Below are 21,043 nucleotides of genomic sequence, written 5' to 3' on the forward strand. Positions count from 1 at the left end.
GCTTAAACATCTGGACAGTTTCTATCAGGCACCTCTTCTCAGGCACAAGGAAGGGAGAGATGACTTCAAGCAGATGCAACTGAGAAGACACAATGTATCTCATCTTTCTTTTTCCTTCAGTGCCTTCTCCAATACCCTAGACTGGCTAAAATCTCAAAGTACTTAAGTCTTCGGAGAACTAAGAACACCTGGGGTTAAGGCGCCTGGGAAGCTCGGCAGGCTACTTTTGGGTAGTCTGAAGAAATAGAATTCATAAATTGGAGCCTCAGAAAAAGCCCTTCCCTCCACATCTGAAGAAGCTGGGTAAAAGAATTCAGCAGCGGCCGCCCTCAGAACAGGACCCTGCTCATCCTGCTCAAGGTGCCACCTGAGACATCTGTGCTGCTGGGCTGGCCAAACGCCATTCTTGTCCCACTCACCTCAGCAGGATTAAAGTGCACAGCTGGGAACACATACCTGAAAAGTTTCTGGAGACGAGCATGGTGGTAAGGATGGCACCCTGGAGAAAGAAGAGAACCCTCTAAGTCCAAAGGAGCTTTAGAAGCAGGTAGCCTGGCCCCAGGCAAAGGCAACCCTGGGCCAGAGCCAAAGAACGCGAGTTTTCAGGTGCCCCAGCACGAACGAGCTTCACTTTGGAGCCAGGCAGGAGCTACACTCTGAAAAGTTCCACTCTCAAGAGACAGTGATCCAGAAGCAAGGCTCGCTCACCTTCAGTTTTCTCCGGGCATTAAATTTGCGCAAGCACTCCACCGTCTCTTGGCGATGCATCATGGATGCCACTGTCGATCGTTGCTGGAAGTCAAACAGACAGGTCTGTGAGGTCCCCATCATAGATTTTCTGTCCCTCATCTCGGTCCTGTCACCTTAGCACCGACGGAGCTGCCAGGACACCGTCACCACACACTGTGCTACACAGTGCTCATTAAATGAGTTCACAGATGAGAAAAGGCCTTTAGAACCGAAGTGCCACCAACAACTCGAGGTTATGTCAAGGGCAATCCAAACAAGAGGCAACTGAGTATCGGTGTGATGGGATCCTGGTCTCTTTACTGGGTACCTGCTGTGGTCCAGACTCTGCACAGGGGGAGACAGGCTCCTGCTCTACAGGGTGCCTGTCAGGAACCCAACATATCCCACAAAGTCTTCAAAGAAACTGTTCTGAAAAGCTAGGGATTATCTTGAAGCAGAAACCATCCTTGTTTTTCTGAGACAGGGTCTTACTGTCATAGCCCCAGATTGGCCTTGCCTCTTAAGCGCTGGCATTATAGGTGAGCGCCACCATGACCACTTTTTTCTTCATCATTTTAGAAGGGTTTTTTTTTTCTTCAATGTATTTGCTGTTAATGTCCTTGCCTCCTTAAACTGAGTCTGCCGGACACAGTGTATTTCCTTGATGACTCAGGGTCATATACTGTGTAACACTGTAACACAGTAATTCCCTGGGGCTACAGAGAACTACAGCATTGTAAGTGGTGGGTTTCTCTGATCCTTGAGTGCCTCAGTTGAGATGGTCATCACTCTCTTTACTATTGCTATCTCAGCCAGCCCAGTTGAAAACTCTGCTAGTGCCCATGACCTAGAGTGTCCACCACCCCACAATCATTGCCTTCACACCAACCTGCTGCCTTTCCTGGATCCCAAAGCAATTCTCTTCACCTTCTCTACCTTTTCCTCATTCCTTGGCACGTGCACACGTGTGCGCGCGTGTGCACGCACATGTGTGTGTGTGAAGTTCTCCACAGAAAAATAAAGAGACTACTGTGTATGCCCCGTTTCTGCACCAGTCTCCATTGCAACCCAACCCAAGTCTCAGATGTGTCCTTCTGACCCGGGCTCAAGAATCCCTCTCCCCATTTGCTCTCCAAACCTGTCCTTCTTCAATCAGTATGATCGACTCTTTTCTGTAACCTTTATATTATATTCAAGTTCCCATTTTTAAAAAAATCACTGGAATTAGAGGACATTACATTATGTGAAATGAGCCAGACACACAGACAGGTATTACTTAAGATGTGTTCTCTCTCATATATGGAAGTTAAAAAAAAAAGTAGGGGGTAGGAGGATGTCTCATCGGTTCACAGCACTGGCTTGCTCTTGCAAAGGAGCTAGATTCAGTTCCCAGTGCCCACGTGGTGGCTCACAACCATCTGTCGACTCCAGTTCCAAGAGACCGGACACCTTCTGAGCCCCCATAAGCACTCAGAATGCAAATAGTGCACATTCATACATGCAGGCAAAACATACACACGCATGTTAATAAACCTTTTTTTTTCCTTTCATGTAAATCTGAGCCAGGTGGTGGTGGTACACACCTTTAATCCCAGAACTCAGGAGGCAGAGGCAAAAGTGGATATTTGAGTTCAAGGCCAGCCTGGTCTATACAGTGAGTTCCAGGACAATCAGAACTACACAGAGAAACTCTGTCTTGAAAAAACAAAAAAGAAAAATAAAAAAAGTAAATATGAAAGACAAGTAAAAATAGTGATTTCTGGAGAATTAAAGGTGTGTGTGTGGGGGGTGTGTGTGTGAATAGTGTGTGGTACAGATATGTGCTAAATTCTCACAATTAACAATACAATTTATATGCAGATACATATCGACAAAGGAAAACACAAACAAACAAAACTTCCTGACCTCTCTTCTTCCGCTAAGGAATACTGGTTATTTGCTCCTTCACTACCTGGCTTCCCAGATGTCTTGGCCTCACTTATCTGGAGACAAACAAGTATCTCCTTATTGTTTCCCACTATCTGCAAAGCTGGGAATACTTTCCCATCTTTCTCAGGGACTCTCAGGTCTGGTTGCTGATGCTCTAGGTCCCACCTGCTTCTTGGTTTCTGGATCTTCTCTGATTATACATAGCCTACATAGAAACAGCAGGTCACGTTTCTAGCTTTCTCACTTATCTCTATAGCCCCTTTCTTCTGCCTTCCTCGATGCCAAGAAACCTCTACCACTAAACCAAACCCCCGGCCATACAGGTGCCTCAGCTGGTGGCTCTTTAACACTATTCTCACTGCCTACAATACTAAGGCATCATCTTTTCTCACAATCTAGCTCTTCTGGGCCCATGAACTGTACAACCATCGCTCACTGGCCAATTAAACCCAGCAATACCCATCAGCTTGCCCTCTCCTTCACTCAAGCCCAGGTACTAAATCCTTTAGATTCTCTTACATTTGATGGCACCACCCACTCTTCCACCTCCACCCTCGCTGCCCCTGCTCAGACAGTGGTGACAGCTTTTCGTCTCTGCCTCCAGCCTCTTGCTCATCAGCTCCACGTTCTACACAGCTTCCAAAGTGACGCTAAACGCAAATATCACACTCTCTTTAAAACCTATGCTTTAGCCAGGTGGAGGCGCACACCTTTAATCCCAGGCAGAGGCGGGTGGATCTCTGTGAGTTAAAAGCCAGTCTGGTCTACAGAGAGCTAGTTCCAGGGCTGCCAGGTCTACACAAAGAAACTCTGTCTTGAAAAACAAAAAACAAAAACAAAACAATAACAAAAACCAAAACCAAGTAACAAACCTCAACTCTTAAGGCAGAAGGCGGTATGTCATGCGATCTTTTATTGCCCTACTCTTCTGCATTCTCAGTCACGGTCTCACTGAAAACCAGGCTACTTAGTGTTCCTTACAGGTGACCATTTCCTATGGCCTCTCACTGCTTCCATGCTAACCTTTGTCTGCAGGGTAACGGTGTGTGTGTGTGTGTGTCCTTAAGTCATCTGCTAAGAACCAAGGCAGAGATCACCTTCTCCACAAACCTTCTTTGTGTGACCCTAATGCCTACCAAGGGCAGCAGAAACCCTTGAATCGGTTACATTTTCTGTTTATTTGTCTGATGATAAGCATGGTTGCTTGTCTGAATGACTGTTTCCCCAGATCTTTGGGGCAGAGACCATGCCCCATTTGTCTCCAGGAACTGCCTGGTGACAGCACAAAGAGGCATTCAATAAACGTGGGAACTGACAAATAAACAAGTACGTCCTTCAAGATGCTCATTATACCAGGACTGCCCCTTTGTCTGCAAATAGATATTTCAGTTTAACAGAACTGTGTATGAAAACAGTATGTCAATCTACACCGACAGCCTGGGAGGAGTTCCTAGGAACCCAGCTCGAGAGTTTCACAGCGGTTTAAGAAGCACATCTCAACAGTTCAGAAGCCTCCTGTGTTTATTCACTGGGTACTGGTCAGAGTTGAAGCCCAAGTATATCCTAAGCTTGAGACTTCACACTATTATCAACTACCTGCTCTAGTTCAAGAACAGAACCGAATTATAGCCTCACAAGTAAAGATCTATTAGCACTTTTTGCCTCCCAAGTCCCCTGATGACATTTATTGACCTTGGACTCCACTCACCCCCCTTGCCCTGCCCTCCTGAATCCTTGTGCAAGGAAGGGGTAAAGGGGAACATGAGGGCTACTACCTCCAATCTCCAAGTGCTGAGGGCAAGGACACTTACACAGACCCATGGGTGCTTGAGAGCCTGGTCAGCTGTGATACGCTTTGCTGGGTTTATGGTCAGCATCTGGTTGATCAAGTTCTTAGCTTCAGGAGTCACTGTGTCCCATTCTGGTGATGGGAACTAAGAAGCAGGAACAGGGGAAAGGGAGATAGGAAATTTGTGAGGCTTCTACCCCGAAATGTAGGTTGCCTTCATTCCAACTCCTGTAACTGGGATACTCTGTGGTGCCCAAGAGTTGGAGAAGTACTAGGAATATCCCAAGATCTGTGTCAACTTATAGACTTGGAAAGTAAGACAGAAAAATAATAGTTAGAATGTCATGGGTCAGATCAGTGAAGAAAGGAAACTAACATTTTCTGCTCAGCTTTATCTTTCTACTAAGCAGAAAACAGGCTCTGCTATGTGCCCATGGTACCAACGTGGTGGAAGAAGGCTCTAGAATTCTTCCTGTATCACCTAACACACCATGCGGCTTTTCTGTTCTTTTCAGAAATAGAACAAAGGGGCTTCAATGAGTTCTTTAATTTTATAATTAACAAGGAGGATTCTTTTCTTTTCATCTAGTCTCTGTACATAAGGTGGCAAGAATTGAGTCCTGTATGCCCATCCTTGGGTCCTCAAAGTCCCCTGACACCCTGTTACCAAATGACAGTAACACCACTTCCATGGACAGACCCTTAGAGGCAGGGAATCTGTCCTGGAGGGAGTGCCTGCTCAGTTCTCAGAACACCCATCCTTACATCGTAGGCTCCAGCTTTGATCTGCTGATATAGCTTGTGCTGATCCTCATCCCAGAAGGGAGGGTAGCCCACCAGGAGGATATACAGGATGACCCCTGCGAGACAGAACACACAGGTCACTGGGGTCAATCATTCACCCCTGAGGAACCAAGAAAGGCCATGCAGGGCTCAGAACCACCCAGAAAGGTAGGGTCAGGCCAGAGTTAATGCTGTGTGACTAGCCCTCCTGATGCGCCACACTCCTCATGGCACCAAGACCTCTTCAGGTGCAAGCTATTCTCCAAGAAGGATTCACCTGGGGAGAGGGCATGATGGGAACAGCCCTCCCAAGGGAGAGCCAGCGCCACGATGTCACATACAGCAGACACTCGCGGGGCCCAGAAGGAGTAGTAAAGCCTTTTCTGTCATCGCAGGAAGCCAAGGGCCCGTAACACCAAGATGAGTGCGTGGAATGGGCTTACCGCAGGCCCAGATATCCACAGGTTTTCCATAGGGATCTTTTCTCAAGACCTCGGGGGACAAGTAACCTGGGGTGCCAGCAAAACCTGCAGCAGAAAAACGCAGAGCCACACTGAGCCTACTTTCTCTCTCATTAAATCTACATCTGTGATTTCCCCCAAAGCCCTTCTAATGCCTGCTGATTTTACTGTATACGCGCTCTCTTGGCACTCAAGCTGCAAGTGATGACAGCCTGGGCTTCTCCAGTACCTGGAATCTAAATCAGAGGGCAAGCACTTGTGCCTACCAGGAACTCAAGCACCTCCCCAGAGGCAACAGGCACGCACTGCTGACAGCAGCCAGGCTCACTATACTGAGTCATGGAGGGATTGGCCAGGAGGGACCGGGTGCCTTCCCATCCTCCTCCACTTTCTGAAAAGGCCAATACCATTAAAGGCCTGATTTCTAGTTCTGAAAGAGGAAGGCAGATCAGGAAAAGGAGGAAGGGCGGAGGCTGCATTCCCGGAAGACAGGATCACCCTTACCAAACCAAGCCTGTTGCTCTCCCTGCACTTCAATGGCGAGGCCAAAATCAGCCAGCTTGACCGCAGCACCCTTGCATTTACTCGCCAGCAGCAAGTTCTCAGGCTGCAGAAGGAACAAGGAGAACCTTATGAGGCACTCACCATGGAGTCCAGAGGTCGCCTACTCTGGGCTCGCACAGTACCACTATCTAGCTCCAGGTGGCGCCAACGAGTCACAAGCAGGAGGCAAAGGAAGACGGCCTGGTTAATAAGTACCTTCAGGTCCCGGTGGACGATGTCATGCTGGTGGATGTGGTTAACACTCTCCAGAATTTGATGTATACAATGGCTAAAAAAGGAGAAGAAATATCAGTGCAGAGATAGACTACCTCATCAAAGATCATCTGTGTGGACCACACTCACTGAACAACAGGCTAGAATCCCGGGCCTTATATATCATCTAGTTCAGCCTATTTTGTTCTTACTTTATTTTAAATAAAAAAATAACTATCTACTTCTGAAGGACAATATTATATTCTGATACAATGCGCACCACCATATATATCACTTCAAATATTTATTCTTTCTAGTGAACATTTAAAATCCATTTTTATGTCAGGCAGTGGTGGCGCACACCTTTAATCCCAACACTTGGGAGACAGAGGCAGGCAGATCTCTGAGTTGGAGGCCAGCCTGGTCTACAGACTGAGTTCCAGAACAGCCCAGACTACACAGAGAGACCCTATTTGGAAAAACCAAACCAACCAAACACAAATTACTAACTACAGTCACCTGCTGTACAGGTGTACAGGTGAACCCACTCCTCCTACCTGAGCAGCAGCTCTCCTTTCCCACCCAATCCGGCTCCTGTTAACCACCACTCTTTACCTCTGTAGGGCATCTTTTTTAGACTGCACAAAGTAGATCTTCCTGTGCCTGGTTTGTCTCACTTAGCACAACGCCCTCCAGATTCACCTATCTCATCCTAAATGACAGAGATTCCTGGCCTTTTACAGCTCAATAGAGTACACGATTCTTTTTTAATCCATTCATCTGCTAATGGGCATTTAGGTTGTGTCCATTTCTTGGCTATTGTGGGTGTGCAGACATTTCTTTAACATACCGAGTTTATTCTGTTGGGTATTTACCCAGTAGTGGGATTGCTGGATCAGATGGTAGCTCTATTTTTAGTTTTTCTGAGAAACAGCCATACTGTTTTCCAAAAATGGCTATACAAATTTACAACACCAACAGTGTATGAAGCTTCCTTTTTTCTCTCTTCCTTTTCTCTTCCTGTTTTGAGGGAGGGTCTTCCTGCTATGTAGCATAAGCTGGCTTGCGATCAGCTATGTAACCCAGAGTGGCCTTGAATTCATGGTCCTTCCACCCCAGCCTCATGACTCTGGGAATATGGAAGCCACTGTGAGGGTTCTCTTTTCTCATCATCAACACTTACCTCACAGGAAAGGAAACCAGCCCAGGTAAGGCTACGTGGGTTTTCCAGAGAATAGAACAGAGGTGTACCATGACTTATTTTGACTGCAAAGATCCAGAACAACTAATTTGTTTTCTTGAGATGGAAAAATGCTAAATATTCCTATGAAAGGTAAGACCATCCAATCCCCTTCCTTCTCTTTCCTAAGTAACTTTTTTCCTAGGGAAGAAGTTTATGCTGCGACTTGGGACAGGTGCATGGTGCATCGTGCATGCCTGCACCTACCCAAGCATTTAGTGAGGAGCTCTTAAGGTGTGTTCTCACACCACCTAAGGCATTAACTGCTCTAAAGTTTCTCATCTAGTAGGGAGACAAGACAATCACGTAGATTCCTTCCAGAAATAATAGCGTTCTGACTATTCTATACAGAAAGACGACCTAGCTCAGAACTACATTCTCCCTGTGGCAGGAGAGGACTCCAGAGCAACAGTGGGGATGAGTGTGCCCTCCCAGGACATCTGGCAATGTCTGGAAATAATCCTGACTGGCACAACTTGGAAAGGGGCTTACCTACTGCTCAGAGATGCCTCTAGGTTCTACTCATGCATAGGAGAGATCTTCATTACAAAAAAAAACCCATCTGTGCTAAAGGTCAGTACCACTGAGGCTGAAGAAGGCTGGTATATGCCTAGTCAGCAGCCTCCGCCAGGTGTGCACAGCATCCAGATGTGCTGGCCAGCGTGGCCTGCACTTAGGGTTTGCTTCTCTGAAACCTGGTACTGAGGCTCCGAAGAGAGCTAAAGAGTCAATGGATGCTGTCAGACCCTGACAGTGAAGCTCAGGGCCTCCACGCCATACAGCCTAACAGTGCCAAAGGAACCTTAAGACTAAGCTGCAGAGGCGAGTCTCCACAGAAATGTATAATTAGAACAGAGCCCGGCTAGCAGGGAGAGCCTTCAGGCCAAAAATGGCAAAAGTGCGAAGTGTCCCAGCAGAGCCAGGCCAAGCCCACTGGTACAGTCCCCCCACCCCCAGCTCACTGAGCTATCACTGCCTCCTCCCACCCACAGCCTGGTCCTCCCCTGCTGGCACTGGAATTCATCTCTCCACTTGAGAATTTTTCCTCAGGCTGAGGCATCTGAAGTTGATCAGCAAACATGGCTGTTCAGGGTTGAGAAATTCGTGAGGGAACTGCACTCCCCCACTCTCTATAGAGGCAGCCTGAGCTGCCACATAAGCCATAGGCAGGATAACAAACATCAGGCTGTAACGGGGAAGAGCTAAAGTGGGCAAGGCAGGTCAAACACTACCTGAAGGTGGATCGTGCTGTCTCACACGAAAGAACCACTGGCTTTGATAGAAAGCTGGGGGCTGAGCCATGGGACCCATGGAACTGGTCATGGTAGTGAACAGATAAGGGCTGAAAGCTCCCGAGGAAGCTTTCCAGGTTCATACCCTTCAAGACAAAAATGATGCTTTCTCCACCTCTGATCCCCAGTTTCCTACGTCAAGACCTTGTACAAACAAGAAGAGGCACAGAGCACTTGTGAGTACATAATAATGCGCAAAAAAAAAAAAGTATTTCTGAGGTCACAGGACGAAGGAGACCTGGAAGAGGCTTTGAAAAAAGCTACTCTAGGGTGCTGACATTTTAACTTCTAATACTAAGCACAGAATGCAGCCCTACCGCAACTTTACAGACTCTGTCCAGACAAGAGTCCAAAGACTATCCAAGGAAAACACAATGCTTCCTCTGCCTGCCCCCCCCCCCCCCCAAAAAAAAGTAGCCAGGACTTATTTCAGTCCTAAAGTCAAAGGGCTCCAGTCAAACCAAGGCTTTTCTCACCTGGCATCAGCTTCGCTGTAGTACTCTCTGGCCACAATGTCTTCAAACAGCTCCCCTCCGGTAACACTGTAACCATGGAAGAAAGGGTCAGAGGAGGCAAGGTCTACTGGCCAACTCTAGCATCCAGCAGGCAGCAGAGTCATACAGTAAAACAGTTTTTAGAGCCATCCCGACTCCCTGTGTCTTTTGGGAGCCCAGAACATGCTCAGTCACTTCTCTGTGGGCTAAATGTGGGCTTCCCCCTTCCCTTTCTGACAGTTCCGTTTCCATAACCTAACAGAATCACTAACGCACAGAAAGTGATACAGGGATCTAAGAAGGATATTCTAACTACCACAAGAGTCATAGTTTTACTTAAGACCAATATGAACATTGTCACATAGCAGCACAATGGCAGGCCTAGTGCTAGAGTTGAAGAATAATGAGATCACAGATACAACCCTGACAATACTGGACAGAACTTTCCAGGAGGTAAAGAGCCACGCTTAGGACGTTAAAGAACAACTCAAGTGGGAGAGACTAATGGAACGCCATTCATGAGTCATAAAGGCTACCTCCAACTCCACAGACTGCAAAGAGTCATTCTTTCATTTCTCCAATAAGAAAACATCAAGACGCAAGAAACGAGCTATGCACAGAACAGAAAGGAGAGAGCTAGGCCATGCTGGGGCTCATTCTCTAGGGACAGAGTGAACAACGAGACTCCTGAGAGGGCAGTGCCTTTGGACAGGCCCACTCGTCCCCCAGAAACGTCCTGAGTCCTTTTCCTCAAGCGACAGAGAGGAACCCTCAGCAGAGGCTGAGACCCAGGCTTCATCTTCAGCCAGCTGGAGAGAAAGTAGCACTTACAGGTCAAACACGAGGTAGTGAAACCCTTCTTCAGAAATACTGTCATGGAGACGCACTGTAAGAGAGGAGATGGGAACAGAGATTAGCAGAAAGGAACTCAGAAATCCTATTCTCTGTAGCAAACCCGCCCAGCCCCATGTCAGCCGCACAAGGCTTGCTTTTGAAGATGCTGCAGAAAAAAGAGGCAATGTGCCTGGTACCCCCCAGGCCAAGGGTACAGAGCCACAGCAAGAGACTAGTGCTTGGTTTCCACCAGAGACCCAAGGCAAGAGATAGAAGCTTCATGGCTCAGAAAATCAATCAGAGGGAAAAAGCAAGAAGCTCCCTAGAGGGGCAAGTCGCTCAGAAGGTGGACCTAAGACATGATTCATGACACAGGAAAAGACACTGGCAAGATAGAAAAGCCCCAGAGCTCTTCTAGAAGACCAAATGGGAGCCAGAAGATGGAAGGTCTGGGAAATGGAAGAACCCATTTGAAAGCACGAGGAACAGGCCACACTGTGCAACCAACACAGTAACTGTTTTGAGATAGTGTCTGTATATATAGCCTCAAACTCACAATATGCAGTTGAGGATGACCTCAAACTCCTGATCCTCCTGCCTCTACCTCTCAAATGCTAGAATTAAATATATATGATTCAGGACTTTATGCATGTTGGGCAAACAGTCTCCTCAACTATATTTTCTGTTCCTCTCCCTCCTTTATTTTTGAGACAGAGTCTCACTATATATAGCCTTGGCTGGCCTAGAACTCACAACCCAGCCTAGACTGGCCTCAAACTGATATCTGCTTCCCTCTCGGTTTTGGAATTAAAGGAGTGATAAGCTATTATGTTCAACCTTTATTTATTTTTGAGATAGGGTCTTGCTATGTAGTTCATTTGGCCTGGAACTTGTGGCCATCATTCTACCTTATTGTCTGGAATACCAGGCCTACAGGCATGTACAGACATGCCCAATCACAAACAACTATTTGTTGAATGCAAACTGTGTGTCAGCCTTGGGGTAGGTCTATGTCATATCCTACTGATCCTATATACTTATTTTAAGTAATATAATAAGCCAGATCCGAGGGTGGGTGACAGTATTTAGGAGGGACAGAGTGTTTAAGGAGTTTATGACAGTGCCCTGAGATGACTGCTATTCCATTTTACAGAAAAGAACCATAAAGGCTCAGTCTTCAGATTTCTTGGCAAAGGTTAAATAAGTGCTAACTAGGTCTCAAACTCCAAAAGCTAGTCCACTCAACTACAAGAAACGTAGGCCAGCCCACACACTAGGCAGCAAAGCAACACAGCCAAAAAGAGAGTGCTCACAGTGTACCTACAACAATACCATAGATGGGTCCAAGAGGGCAGCAGGTAGAGAAAGAAGGCAGCTCACCAAGTACAAAGAGGGGCTGGCAAGCACAGCTCCCTCCCGATGCCTGCCTCTGAAGCTCTTGGGCCAAAGACCAACCTGATGCCTTCTGAGGTCTCTGCTCTAGCTTCTGCCTACAAAACCAGCCACCCTTGGGTTAAATGCCAACCCCTGAGCATCACTCTAATGCAAACAGGACTTGCTTTGGCTGCCTGTGTGGATGTTCTTGTCCCTCTTCCTATAGGGAACCTTTGGTGTGTCTTTGACCTCTGCCCCAATACTTAGCAGTTGCAGGAATACCTTCTAGAGCATTTCAGGAATGGCCTCAGCAAAGCAACTGCTGAAGTGCTTGGGCAGAAAAAGTAATGGTGTTGTTTCCTTGGCAGGCTCACACTGCTGCCCAGTCCAGTGCCAAGGCATCTCCTAAAGGCTGCACTTCCCATGTCCCTATGGCTAAAGAAGCAGATCAGCCAGAAAGCAAAACAAACAACTCGGTGCCAGAAGGTACAGTCCATCACCACAGCTCCCTTCCTCCTCACTTGAGGAACGAGGACTCCAAGGCCTCCCAGGCCTGGATCCGGGGTCTAACAACCACACTGCCCATCCTAGTCCAGCTTCTACAGTTTTGTAACCCTCCTTCCTCACTTCTCTATCGTGCAGATGGCAGGGGAGGGCTTTTAGGTTGGAAGGAACCACAGTTAAATCCCCTGGCTGCCCTACCACCCAGCCACCCTTCCCCTCATTTCCCTTCTCTGGTCTCAGTCAGTCAGTGCCTCATCCTGAGTCCTGCTGCAGCTGTTCCCTTGCCTCCAAAAGGACTTTCCATTTAATTAAAAATTTGCTATTAAAAAGCATTAAAGTGTGTAATACAAATAATCCCCTGGAAATCAGCTGTCCCAGAAGCCAATTGACCGGCTTCATTACAAACAGTAGCAAGATGCTGAGCGGACAGACAGCACACAGGATGCTGACAACCACTCCCAAGGGGAGCCCAGGTGTCCCATCCTGCTGGGCTTGGCCTGGAGCCTTGAGGTTGGCCTCACCTGGACAATTCCCCTCAATACTCCACCACCCAGCGCCCAGCACTGCAGGCCTGAGGACAGGGCCAAAGGCAGAGACACCCAGGCCTTTACCCTGCTGGAGGAAGGCCACACACAGAGTGCAGGTGGGTGGGGATTAGCGGAGGAACAGAAAACTAATCCTTCCAGGCCACCCAGCCCCAAAGGTTCTGCTGTCAGCTCCAAGCAAGACACCAGGCTTGCCAGACAAGGGGGTTCTGAACGAGACGCCTATCGTTTTTCTTTTTACTTTAACAGGAAACCAAGTACAAGGAAAAGTATCTGTGCCATGTTAAGCACAGCTGATTCTTGATGATTAAAATTAAAATGACTAAAATTTAATTAAGCTATTCCTATGCGCCAATCACTGGGTTACTTTTTTTCAAGACAGTGTCTTGTGTGACCAAGGCAGGCCTGAGCTCACTATGTAGCTGAGGATTATCTTGAACTTCTGATCCTCCTGCCTCTTCCCCTTCATAAGTGCTGAGATTGTAGGCATGTACCATAGCAGCTGGTTTACGTGGTGCAGGAGATTGAACCCAGGCTCTTGTACAGGACTAGCAAGCACCATACCAACTAAGCTACATTTCCGGCCCATATGAAGTATTTTACAACAGTATTTTAATGAATCCTCGCTTTAACTCTGTCAGGCAACTACTTACAACATCCCTACTTGACGGAAGAGGAAAACAGGTCCAAAAGAAAACAGTTCAAAGTCACACTACATAGCAGAACTTGAAGCAGCTGGCTAGGCTAACTAACATCACAGAATAACAGTGAGTCATTGTGTCCATCCTCTTAGGTGAGAGTTCCACTCTGTCCCTGACAGCTCTGTCATTCTAATTGGTTTAACGTATTCATTAGGTGGCCAGCCTGAAGCAGACAGTGTTGAACATGGCTGTGAAGAGAAGGAGCCAGGCCCTGCTACTACAGAGAAGATGGTGACAGGCTCTAACTAGTAGCCATACAAGTATGTAACTAGTAACACAAATGGTATTATGGAACAAAGCAGCCATCCGATGTCCAGCCCATTTCACAGTCATTAGAGTCCCAAAGACCAAGAGGACCACAGCAAATCCAGTCAGAAAGACCAGGGAGAAGAAACACAGACCATGGCTGTACTTCAGCAATAAACCTATTGCTATTCTCTAAAGTCAGTGGGGAAAAGGATAGACCTAAGTAAGTTTTACTCAACATTTTACACTCTCATGGACCAAGAAATCTACAACCCAATTCTGTGAGTCGCTATTTCCGATTCTTCAAAAACAGCCATCAATATGCCACATTTACTTTAAAAGTTTTTTCAAAACAATAACAACAAAAGCACTGAAAAAGTATCTTAGTTAGAAATATCTAGCCAGGGCCGGGCGGTGGTGGCGCACGCCTTTAATCCCAGCACTCGGGAGGCAGAGGCAGGCGGATCTCTGTGAGTTTGAGACCAGCCTGGTCTACAAGAGCTAGTTCCAGGACAGGCTCCAAAACCACAGAGAAACCCTGTCTCAAAAAAAAAAAAAAAAAAATATTTAGCCAGGTGGTGGTGGCGCACGCCTTTAATCCCAACGCTCGGGGAGGCAGAGGCAGGTGGATCCTGGTGTGTTCGAGGCCAGCCTGGTCGACAAAGCAAGTTCCAGGACAGCAAGAGCTGTTAAACAGAGCTTGAAAAACAAAACAAACAAAAAAAGTCTATAAATGGGGCTACAGAGATGGCTCAGCAGTCAAGAATGGAGGGACCTGGGTTTGGTTCTCATACCCACACAGGGCAGCTCACAACTGCCTACACTGCATCTCCTGGCGCTCCAATGCCTCAAGCCTCTGAGGACACCTGTATTCACACCCTTTCCATGCATGCACGCACATACACCAATTTAAAAATGAAATGAGGTCTGTTTAAAATGTCCTTAATAATAACACTGTTACTACTGGGGTCTCAGACAGAACTACGTCAGCTGTGGCAGGTCTGGGCCCTCCCAGCATGGGAGGAAGCCTTAGGACAAGCTCAGTCACAACTCAACTTTCCTTTTTCTTTGCAATTAGTTTTGCTACATTTACTATCAGCTGAATGGGTCCTGGGCCCAAGGTTTACTGCAGCCAGGCTTGAATAATTTATCAGCTGAACTGGGGCAGGGGTGGGGGAGATAGGATTCAGAATCTCTGCTTGCATGTTTATGCTTCTCCCTCTGCCAACTCCAGGAATGGATGCAAAGGACAAAGCAAGCAGGTACATAAGGGTTAAATAATTTGTTAGGGTCACAGCTTCTAAAAATGAACTCAGAAATCCAAACCCAGTAAACCTAACTGCAAAGTTGCAAACCTGGCCTTCTCCAAGGATGGGCTACAGACCAAAGCATTAACATCACCTAAAGACCTTGAAGCTAGGCGAAATCTCTGCTCCTCTCCCCAGACCTATTGAACCAGGACGTGAATTTTGACATGATCCCTGGCTGATTCATAAGCACATAGAAGTTTGAGAAGTGCTGCTTTAAACCACAAACGTCAGGCTGTGATTGAAACTGCTGGAGCAGCTCAGCACGAGAGAAGACAGAGTCTATTCGTTAGAGGAATTCAGAGCGGAGAGCAAGCAGATCACAGGTAGCACACACTCCATTCAGACTTCAGACTGTCAGCATGAGCTCGCTCCTCTGTTAACGCCCTACAACTAGCCTCTCTTCCAGCGCTGAGTCCAACAGAGTGTCTTGCACCCAACAGGCATTATGTTTGCTTGTTTTTAATTAACTCTATTTTTTTATGATAGTGTTAGGTTCACAGGAAAACTGAACAGAAGATTCATATGCCCATGACTCCCATGCACAGATTCTCCACATGAACATCCCACAGCAGGCTTTGTTATAGCTGATGGACCTACAATGACACATCATTACCCCAAACCCACAGACTACATCAGGGTTCACTCTTACAATATTCTTAACTCAGTACAGAATATGTATGAGGGAAAAAAACTGTGATTGCCTGGCTCCTTGCACCAAATACCCACAAATTTCAATACTCCCAAGTCTGACATTAGCCAAAAATGGGAGATCTGATCATTGATTGCTCTTAGCTTTTTCAATTGTGCAAGGCTATTGGGTAGTCTTCTTGTCACCCTTTGGGATGGAGTTTAAAAGGTCAGAACCAAAAGGGCCATAGCTTTAAAGGACATGGCAGTGGAGAGAGGAATAGTAATTTAAGGGTACAATCTGTCTCTTCTCTAGCCACAAGCCAGGTTTGGATCCATGGCAACCATTGTCTCCTGGACCCAGAGCTCAGCCACCAAAAGCCAATGTTCTCAGAACACAGTCCTGGCTTGTCCTTTTCTCTGCCTACCCTTAACCCTGGAACTGGGCCTTAGACCAAAACATCCCTCAGGATACATGAAGAGTCACAATATGAAGGCGCAGTTTTTGGCACTCTGATACCACAGAGACTATACCATGCTTGCTTTCCCTAGGTTTTACAGCTTGTCAACAGTATAGACACGTGGAATCTATGGTTTCCCCTCTCTGCCTGTATTCCAAGCTAAGTGCAGAAAGGGAGGGTACCAAGCCACAGAAAGTCTAAGAGGTCACAAACTATATATGCTCATTACTATAAATAATAAAAGGCTAGAAATTTTTGAGGCTAGGACCCGACTTTTGCCCTTTGTGTTGACTTCTCAGTTGTCATTATCGTACCCCACCATGTCACAGGTGGCAGAAGTCAGCCTCCTCTACGCAATTCATCTTTGCTGTGAGTTGATCAGAAGAAACACAAAGGGAAGTTATTACCTGAGCTAGTAGGTAGCTTTGGGTTTTTTTTTGTTTGTTTGTTTTGTTTTGTTTTGTCTTGAGACAGGATCTTATATCGCTCCACAGGCCTAGAACTCAATATGCTTCCCGTTCCTTCCATCCTCCCCCAGCAATGGATCTATGCCATCCTGGACTCAAATTCATCGCGATCTGCTTGCCTCTACCTCCTAAGTACTAGGATTAAAGCCCCACTGGAACAGTAGATAGTAGCTTCAGAGTCAAGCCTTTTGCTTCAAAAGGCAGAGAAATATAATTTTTTTTCCAAAATGTGAAATCTCACTTATTTTACTTTATTTTTTGGGTTTTTCAAGACAGGGGTTCTCTGTGTCGCTTTGGCTGTCCTGGAACTCACTCTGTAGACCAGGATGGCCTCAAACTTGGGAGATTGGTTTGCCTCTGCCTCCCAAGTGCTGGAATTAAAGGCATGCACTACCACTGCCCAGTGAAATCTCATTTTTAAATATTAGCAAGTAATAAGAATACTTTTATATATCACTGAACTAGCCAAACAGAACATGCCTCTTCTTGGGACTGCTGTCCTAGGTGTTTCTGTTGCCTTCTATCCACAGCAACATCCCCACTGCATTTTTTAGGTGGAAGTCTAACCTCGGAGGCTACCCAGGAGCTCCTGCAGCTCTAAGGCTAAGACTCCCTGGCCGAGGGGCACTGGTAGTGTTGTACGCCCTGCACCCAGTGGAGCAGAGCACTTCCTACATAATCATCACACTTCCAGCGTAATCCAAGTGGCTGATTGGGATCTATAAAGCCCTGCATGTTTGCAGTTCTGGTTACCTCAGGGCTGCTTCTCTCCCAGTGGGCTGAAGCTTGACCTTAGTTCCTCCACACAAGAGCTCACACTGAGACCTGAGAGCTGGGAGGCCAGCAGCTGGGTAGCTCTGGAGGGAGCATCAACTTTTTCAAGCAAGTCAACTCTCAGCCCTAGCTTTCCAGAGCTAAGAAGGCAGTGTCTGGAGCACTGTGGGAGCCTTGATATTTAGGCCATGTCTGAAGAGAACACGTGTTATCTTTTGTGATGACTCAGTGATTTCTGGAAAACCTAGGAGGTGCTCCATGCCTCAAGCCAACACTGCAGCAGCCCAGTTTCTGTCTCTGTGTAAGGAGCTGCTGCAGATCAGGGCCAACACTTTTGGCAAAGGCTATTTCAGCTGAACAATGTAAAACTGAGCCAGAGTGGGCTATGGCAGGCGAGCCTCTCAGGCTTTAGAACAACCAACAATGTCCTCTTGTACCCCAGGCAGGGTGGGAGCGGGGAGAGATCCTCTCAAGTGTTTCTCCTTCATCTGAGCAGCTCTTGCCATTCCTTCTCCAGAGAAGCCAGGCAGGCAGCTTGCTCTCCTGGCTCTGGGGAACAAACAGGAGTGCCATGGAAACCCCCAGAGTGTGCAGGACACTGCAACAGGGACAAAACTCTTTTAGGTTCAGGAACAAAATCCTGAGTCTTTCATGAGGGCTATGGCTGGCCTCTGGTGAGGGACTCTGGCAGACTGGTAAGCCCGGAACCTCACACACTGAGAACTTTGGGTTTCAGCCCAAAGACAGAAGGAGAAAAGAGAGTCTGAACATATTCAAAAGCCTCATACCCAGCCCCGAGAGGGCATCATAGCCAAGGAGACACTCAGGGCTCTAAGAAAGAAAGCCCTAAAACTTTGACACACAGCTGCCATCCTACTCAGGCAAGAAAGACACCAGGTGAAGATCCATGACCAGAGGTAACCACACACACTCACGCACACATACACACACACTCACAATCACTCTCATACACACACATGCACCAGCACACTTATACACGCATGCATGCACACTCACACACACTCTCTCATGCACACACACTCATACACAGGTGTGTGCTCTCTCTCTCTCTGCTGGACACTCACCAATGTTTGGATGTTTCAGAAGGCGGCATATCCGGGCTTCTCGTTCTAGTTTTTGATGATCTAAAAGGAGAAAAAAGAAAAAAAAAAGTCACTAGTCATCCATCCTAGCTCTGGTTACCTGGCTATTCATATTCCCTTAATTCTTAGGCACCAACTAGGCATTTTTGGGAATTTGCTAAATTAACACAGCAAGTCATAGCAAATCTAGAGACAGTTTTGTGATTACCTTTTCCTGGTGAGGAAATGGGATGGAGAGGTAAATACCTTAAACCAGTGGGTGGCACATCAGAATCTAAAGCTAGGTCTTTAGCTAAATCTTGTTCTTCTTCCTCTACACCTCTATAATAGATATTTCATTGAGCTAGGGTATTAATAATTGGGGGTAGGGACACATGCCTTTAATCTCAGCATTCAGGGGACTGAGGCAGGCCCACATCTGAGTTCAAGGCCAGCCTGGCCCACATAGTGAGTTCTTGTTCTGAGTATCAACAAACACCCCTCATCCGAGGGGGTGAGGTAATTTCAAGATCCTCATTTGATTGCCTGAAATTCCAGATAGTACCAAACACTACACAAAAGCCCTGCAAAGGCAGGTACGTTGACCCATATCCAATTCCTGTGCTCAGGAAGTAGAGGAAGGAAAGGTACTAATTTAAGGTCAGCCTAGGCTACAGATTGAGACAGTGTCTCAAAACCCCTAGCTCATTGATACACAACTGTCCTAGCATACACTAGGTCCCAGGTTCAATTCTTAAAATTATAAAAAAATAAACAAAACCACAACCAAAACAGGTGCTGGTGAGCTCCTGTAATTCCAGTACTTGAGAGGTAAGACAGAAGCAGAAGGTCAAGGAACCCTGTCTCAAACAGGGAGAGGGGAAAAAGCATTGCGGTATTACAACAGTTGATCAATGTGATAAGCAAGAAAGTCACTAAGTGACTAACGGACAAGGAGTTTACGCTGTGTGGATCTGTGGATGAGTCACGTCCTGAGTGGGATGGAGCAGGATGGCAAGAAATTTTATCATGTTACTCAGATAACATGCAATTTAAAATTAGTTAATTGCTTATTTTTGGAATCTTCCAGAAATTTGGATCACAGTTGACCATAGGTCCCAGGAAGGCTAAGCTAATGTGTACTGAGTCTGGTACACAGCAGACTCAGGGTGGTCTTTGTAACAACTCTGAAACACAGTGATACTGACAATGACAACGTGGGTGATCGAGGTAATGATGAATTAAAATAATACCAATTATAGGGTCAGTGAGATGGTTCAGTGGGTGAAAGTTCTTGCCGCCAAGCTTGATGACCTGAGTTGGATCCCTGGAACCTACACAGTAGGAGAGAACCATCTCCCCACAGTTATTCTCTTACCCACGATTACACACACACATGATGACAAATGCACATATGCGTACATATAAATAAATGTGATGAAAATATTTTAAAATAAGACAACAGCAGTTAACACTGGAACTGACTAAAGGCCCACTATGCAAGAGAGACATGTTTGCTTTCCACTAACATGGCCATGAGAGACTGGCGTAACTACGATGCCTGTTTTATAGAGAGAGAAAGGAGGACGCAAATCTTGCTTCTCTTCAAGAAGCTTCTCTTCTTGGCTACCCACCGCTTTGAAATTTGGCCTCTCTGCACTCATACTTTAGATTACTGTTTTGAGGAAATGACCAGAATCTGTTGAGTCCAGAGATCCCAGTGAGCTAGGTAGGCCAGTTCCTTTCACAAGAAGGCAGAGCTCCAGGAAGTAGAGAGATGGTCAGAGTAGGGAGGCCTAGAAGTCTCCCCACTCGGCTTCCCATATCTACCTTCTAGAATTTGGGAGGGTGTGATCTCTTCTTGTAACCATCTCCCCACTCTCCCACTGCATTTCTTGGACTTCTCACACTACACACCACAACTGCTCCCTTTGGGTTCTTCCAAGAGGGCTCAAGATCCTAAGTTGTAAACACCGCTCACTAAGAGCCCAACAGTAACAGCAGCGGTAACAATTACCACTACTAAGCTTTACCCTGCCAGGCAGAGTCACGGATTCTCAATAGTTCATCCTGACAGAAACTTTGTGAAATAGGGATCTGTTTTGCTCTATTACATAAATAAGGAAACCAAGGCTAAGAAGAGAGAGTGACCCGCCCAAAGTACCAGTCAACCAAACTGATGAAGGTGATGTGGCTTAGACCTCTCATTCTCCACTGCGATGCCATGACAGAATGAAAAAAAATGAGAATATCAACTGAAGACTCTGGGTTTTGGGGAAGAGGATCTAATACAATCCAGCTCTCCAAGACAAGAAATCTCTCTGCATCGGCTTTGGAGGCAGAGCCTTATGTAGCCTGGCTAGCCTCAAACTCACTATGTAGCTGAAGAGGAAGACCTCGCTCACACTCCTGATCCTCTTCTCTCTACCGAGAGTGCCAGGATTATAGCTGTGCACTGCCATGTGTGGTGTGTGCGGCTGGGGCTGGAACTCATGGACTTATACATCTAGATCTGCTAACTGAGCTACACCGCAGCCCTCCTGCCTTTCTCCCCGTCTTACCTCTACCCTATACAGGAAAAGTATCTCTTTTAAAGTGTGCTATAACCCCCTCAATGGTCCTGGTATGATTACTCCCTTTTTATT

At 46.7% G+C, this 21,043-nt stretch overlaps 1 protein-coding gene across 20 annotated transcripts in view; it reads right to left on the reverse strand.

Moving 5' to 3' along the window:
* Camk2g (calcium/calmodulin dependent protein kinase II gamma) overlaps nucleotides 1-21,043 on the reverse strand; it is a 57,833-nt gene that overhangs the window by 25,703 nt on the left and 11,087 nt on the right. For all 20 annotated transcript variants that reach the window (XM_041638911.1, XM_041638928.1, XM_041638913.1 and 17 more), the window contains exons 3-12: nucleotides 18,402-18,461; nucleotides 10,305-10,359; nucleotides 9,456-9,521; nucleotides 6,451-6,523; nucleotides 6,196-6,298; nucleotides 5,674-5,757; nucleotides 5,213-5,307; nucleotides 4,470-4,592; nucleotides 709-792; nucleotides 457-499 (exon numbers count right to left, since the gene is read on the reverse strand). In XM_041638911.1, coding sequence (XP_041494845.1) covers nucleotides 457-499; nucleotides 709-792; nucleotides 4,470-4,592; nucleotides 5,213-5,307; nucleotides 5,674-5,757; nucleotides 6,196-6,298; nucleotides 6,451-6,523; nucleotides 9,456-9,521; nucleotides 10,305-10,359; nucleotides 18,402-18,461 — 786 coding nt within the window. The remainder of the gene's footprint in view (nucleotides 1-456; nucleotides 500-708; nucleotides 793-4,469; nucleotides 4,593-5,212; nucleotides 5,308-5,673; nucleotides 5,758-6,195; nucleotides 6,299-6,450; nucleotides 6,524-9,455; nucleotides 9,522-10,304; nucleotides 10,360-18,401; nucleotides 18,462-21,043) is intronic.

The sequence above is a fragment of the Microtus oregoni genome, unplaced genomic scaffold, assembly GCF_018167655.1.
Source record: "Microtus oregoni isolate MIOR12 unplaced genomic scaffold, Mior012 000056F_ref0000123, whole genome shotgun sequence".
NCBI classification, from domain to species: domain Eukaryota; kingdom Metazoa; phylum Chordata; class Mammalia; order Rodentia; family Cricetidae; genus Microtus; species Microtus oregoni.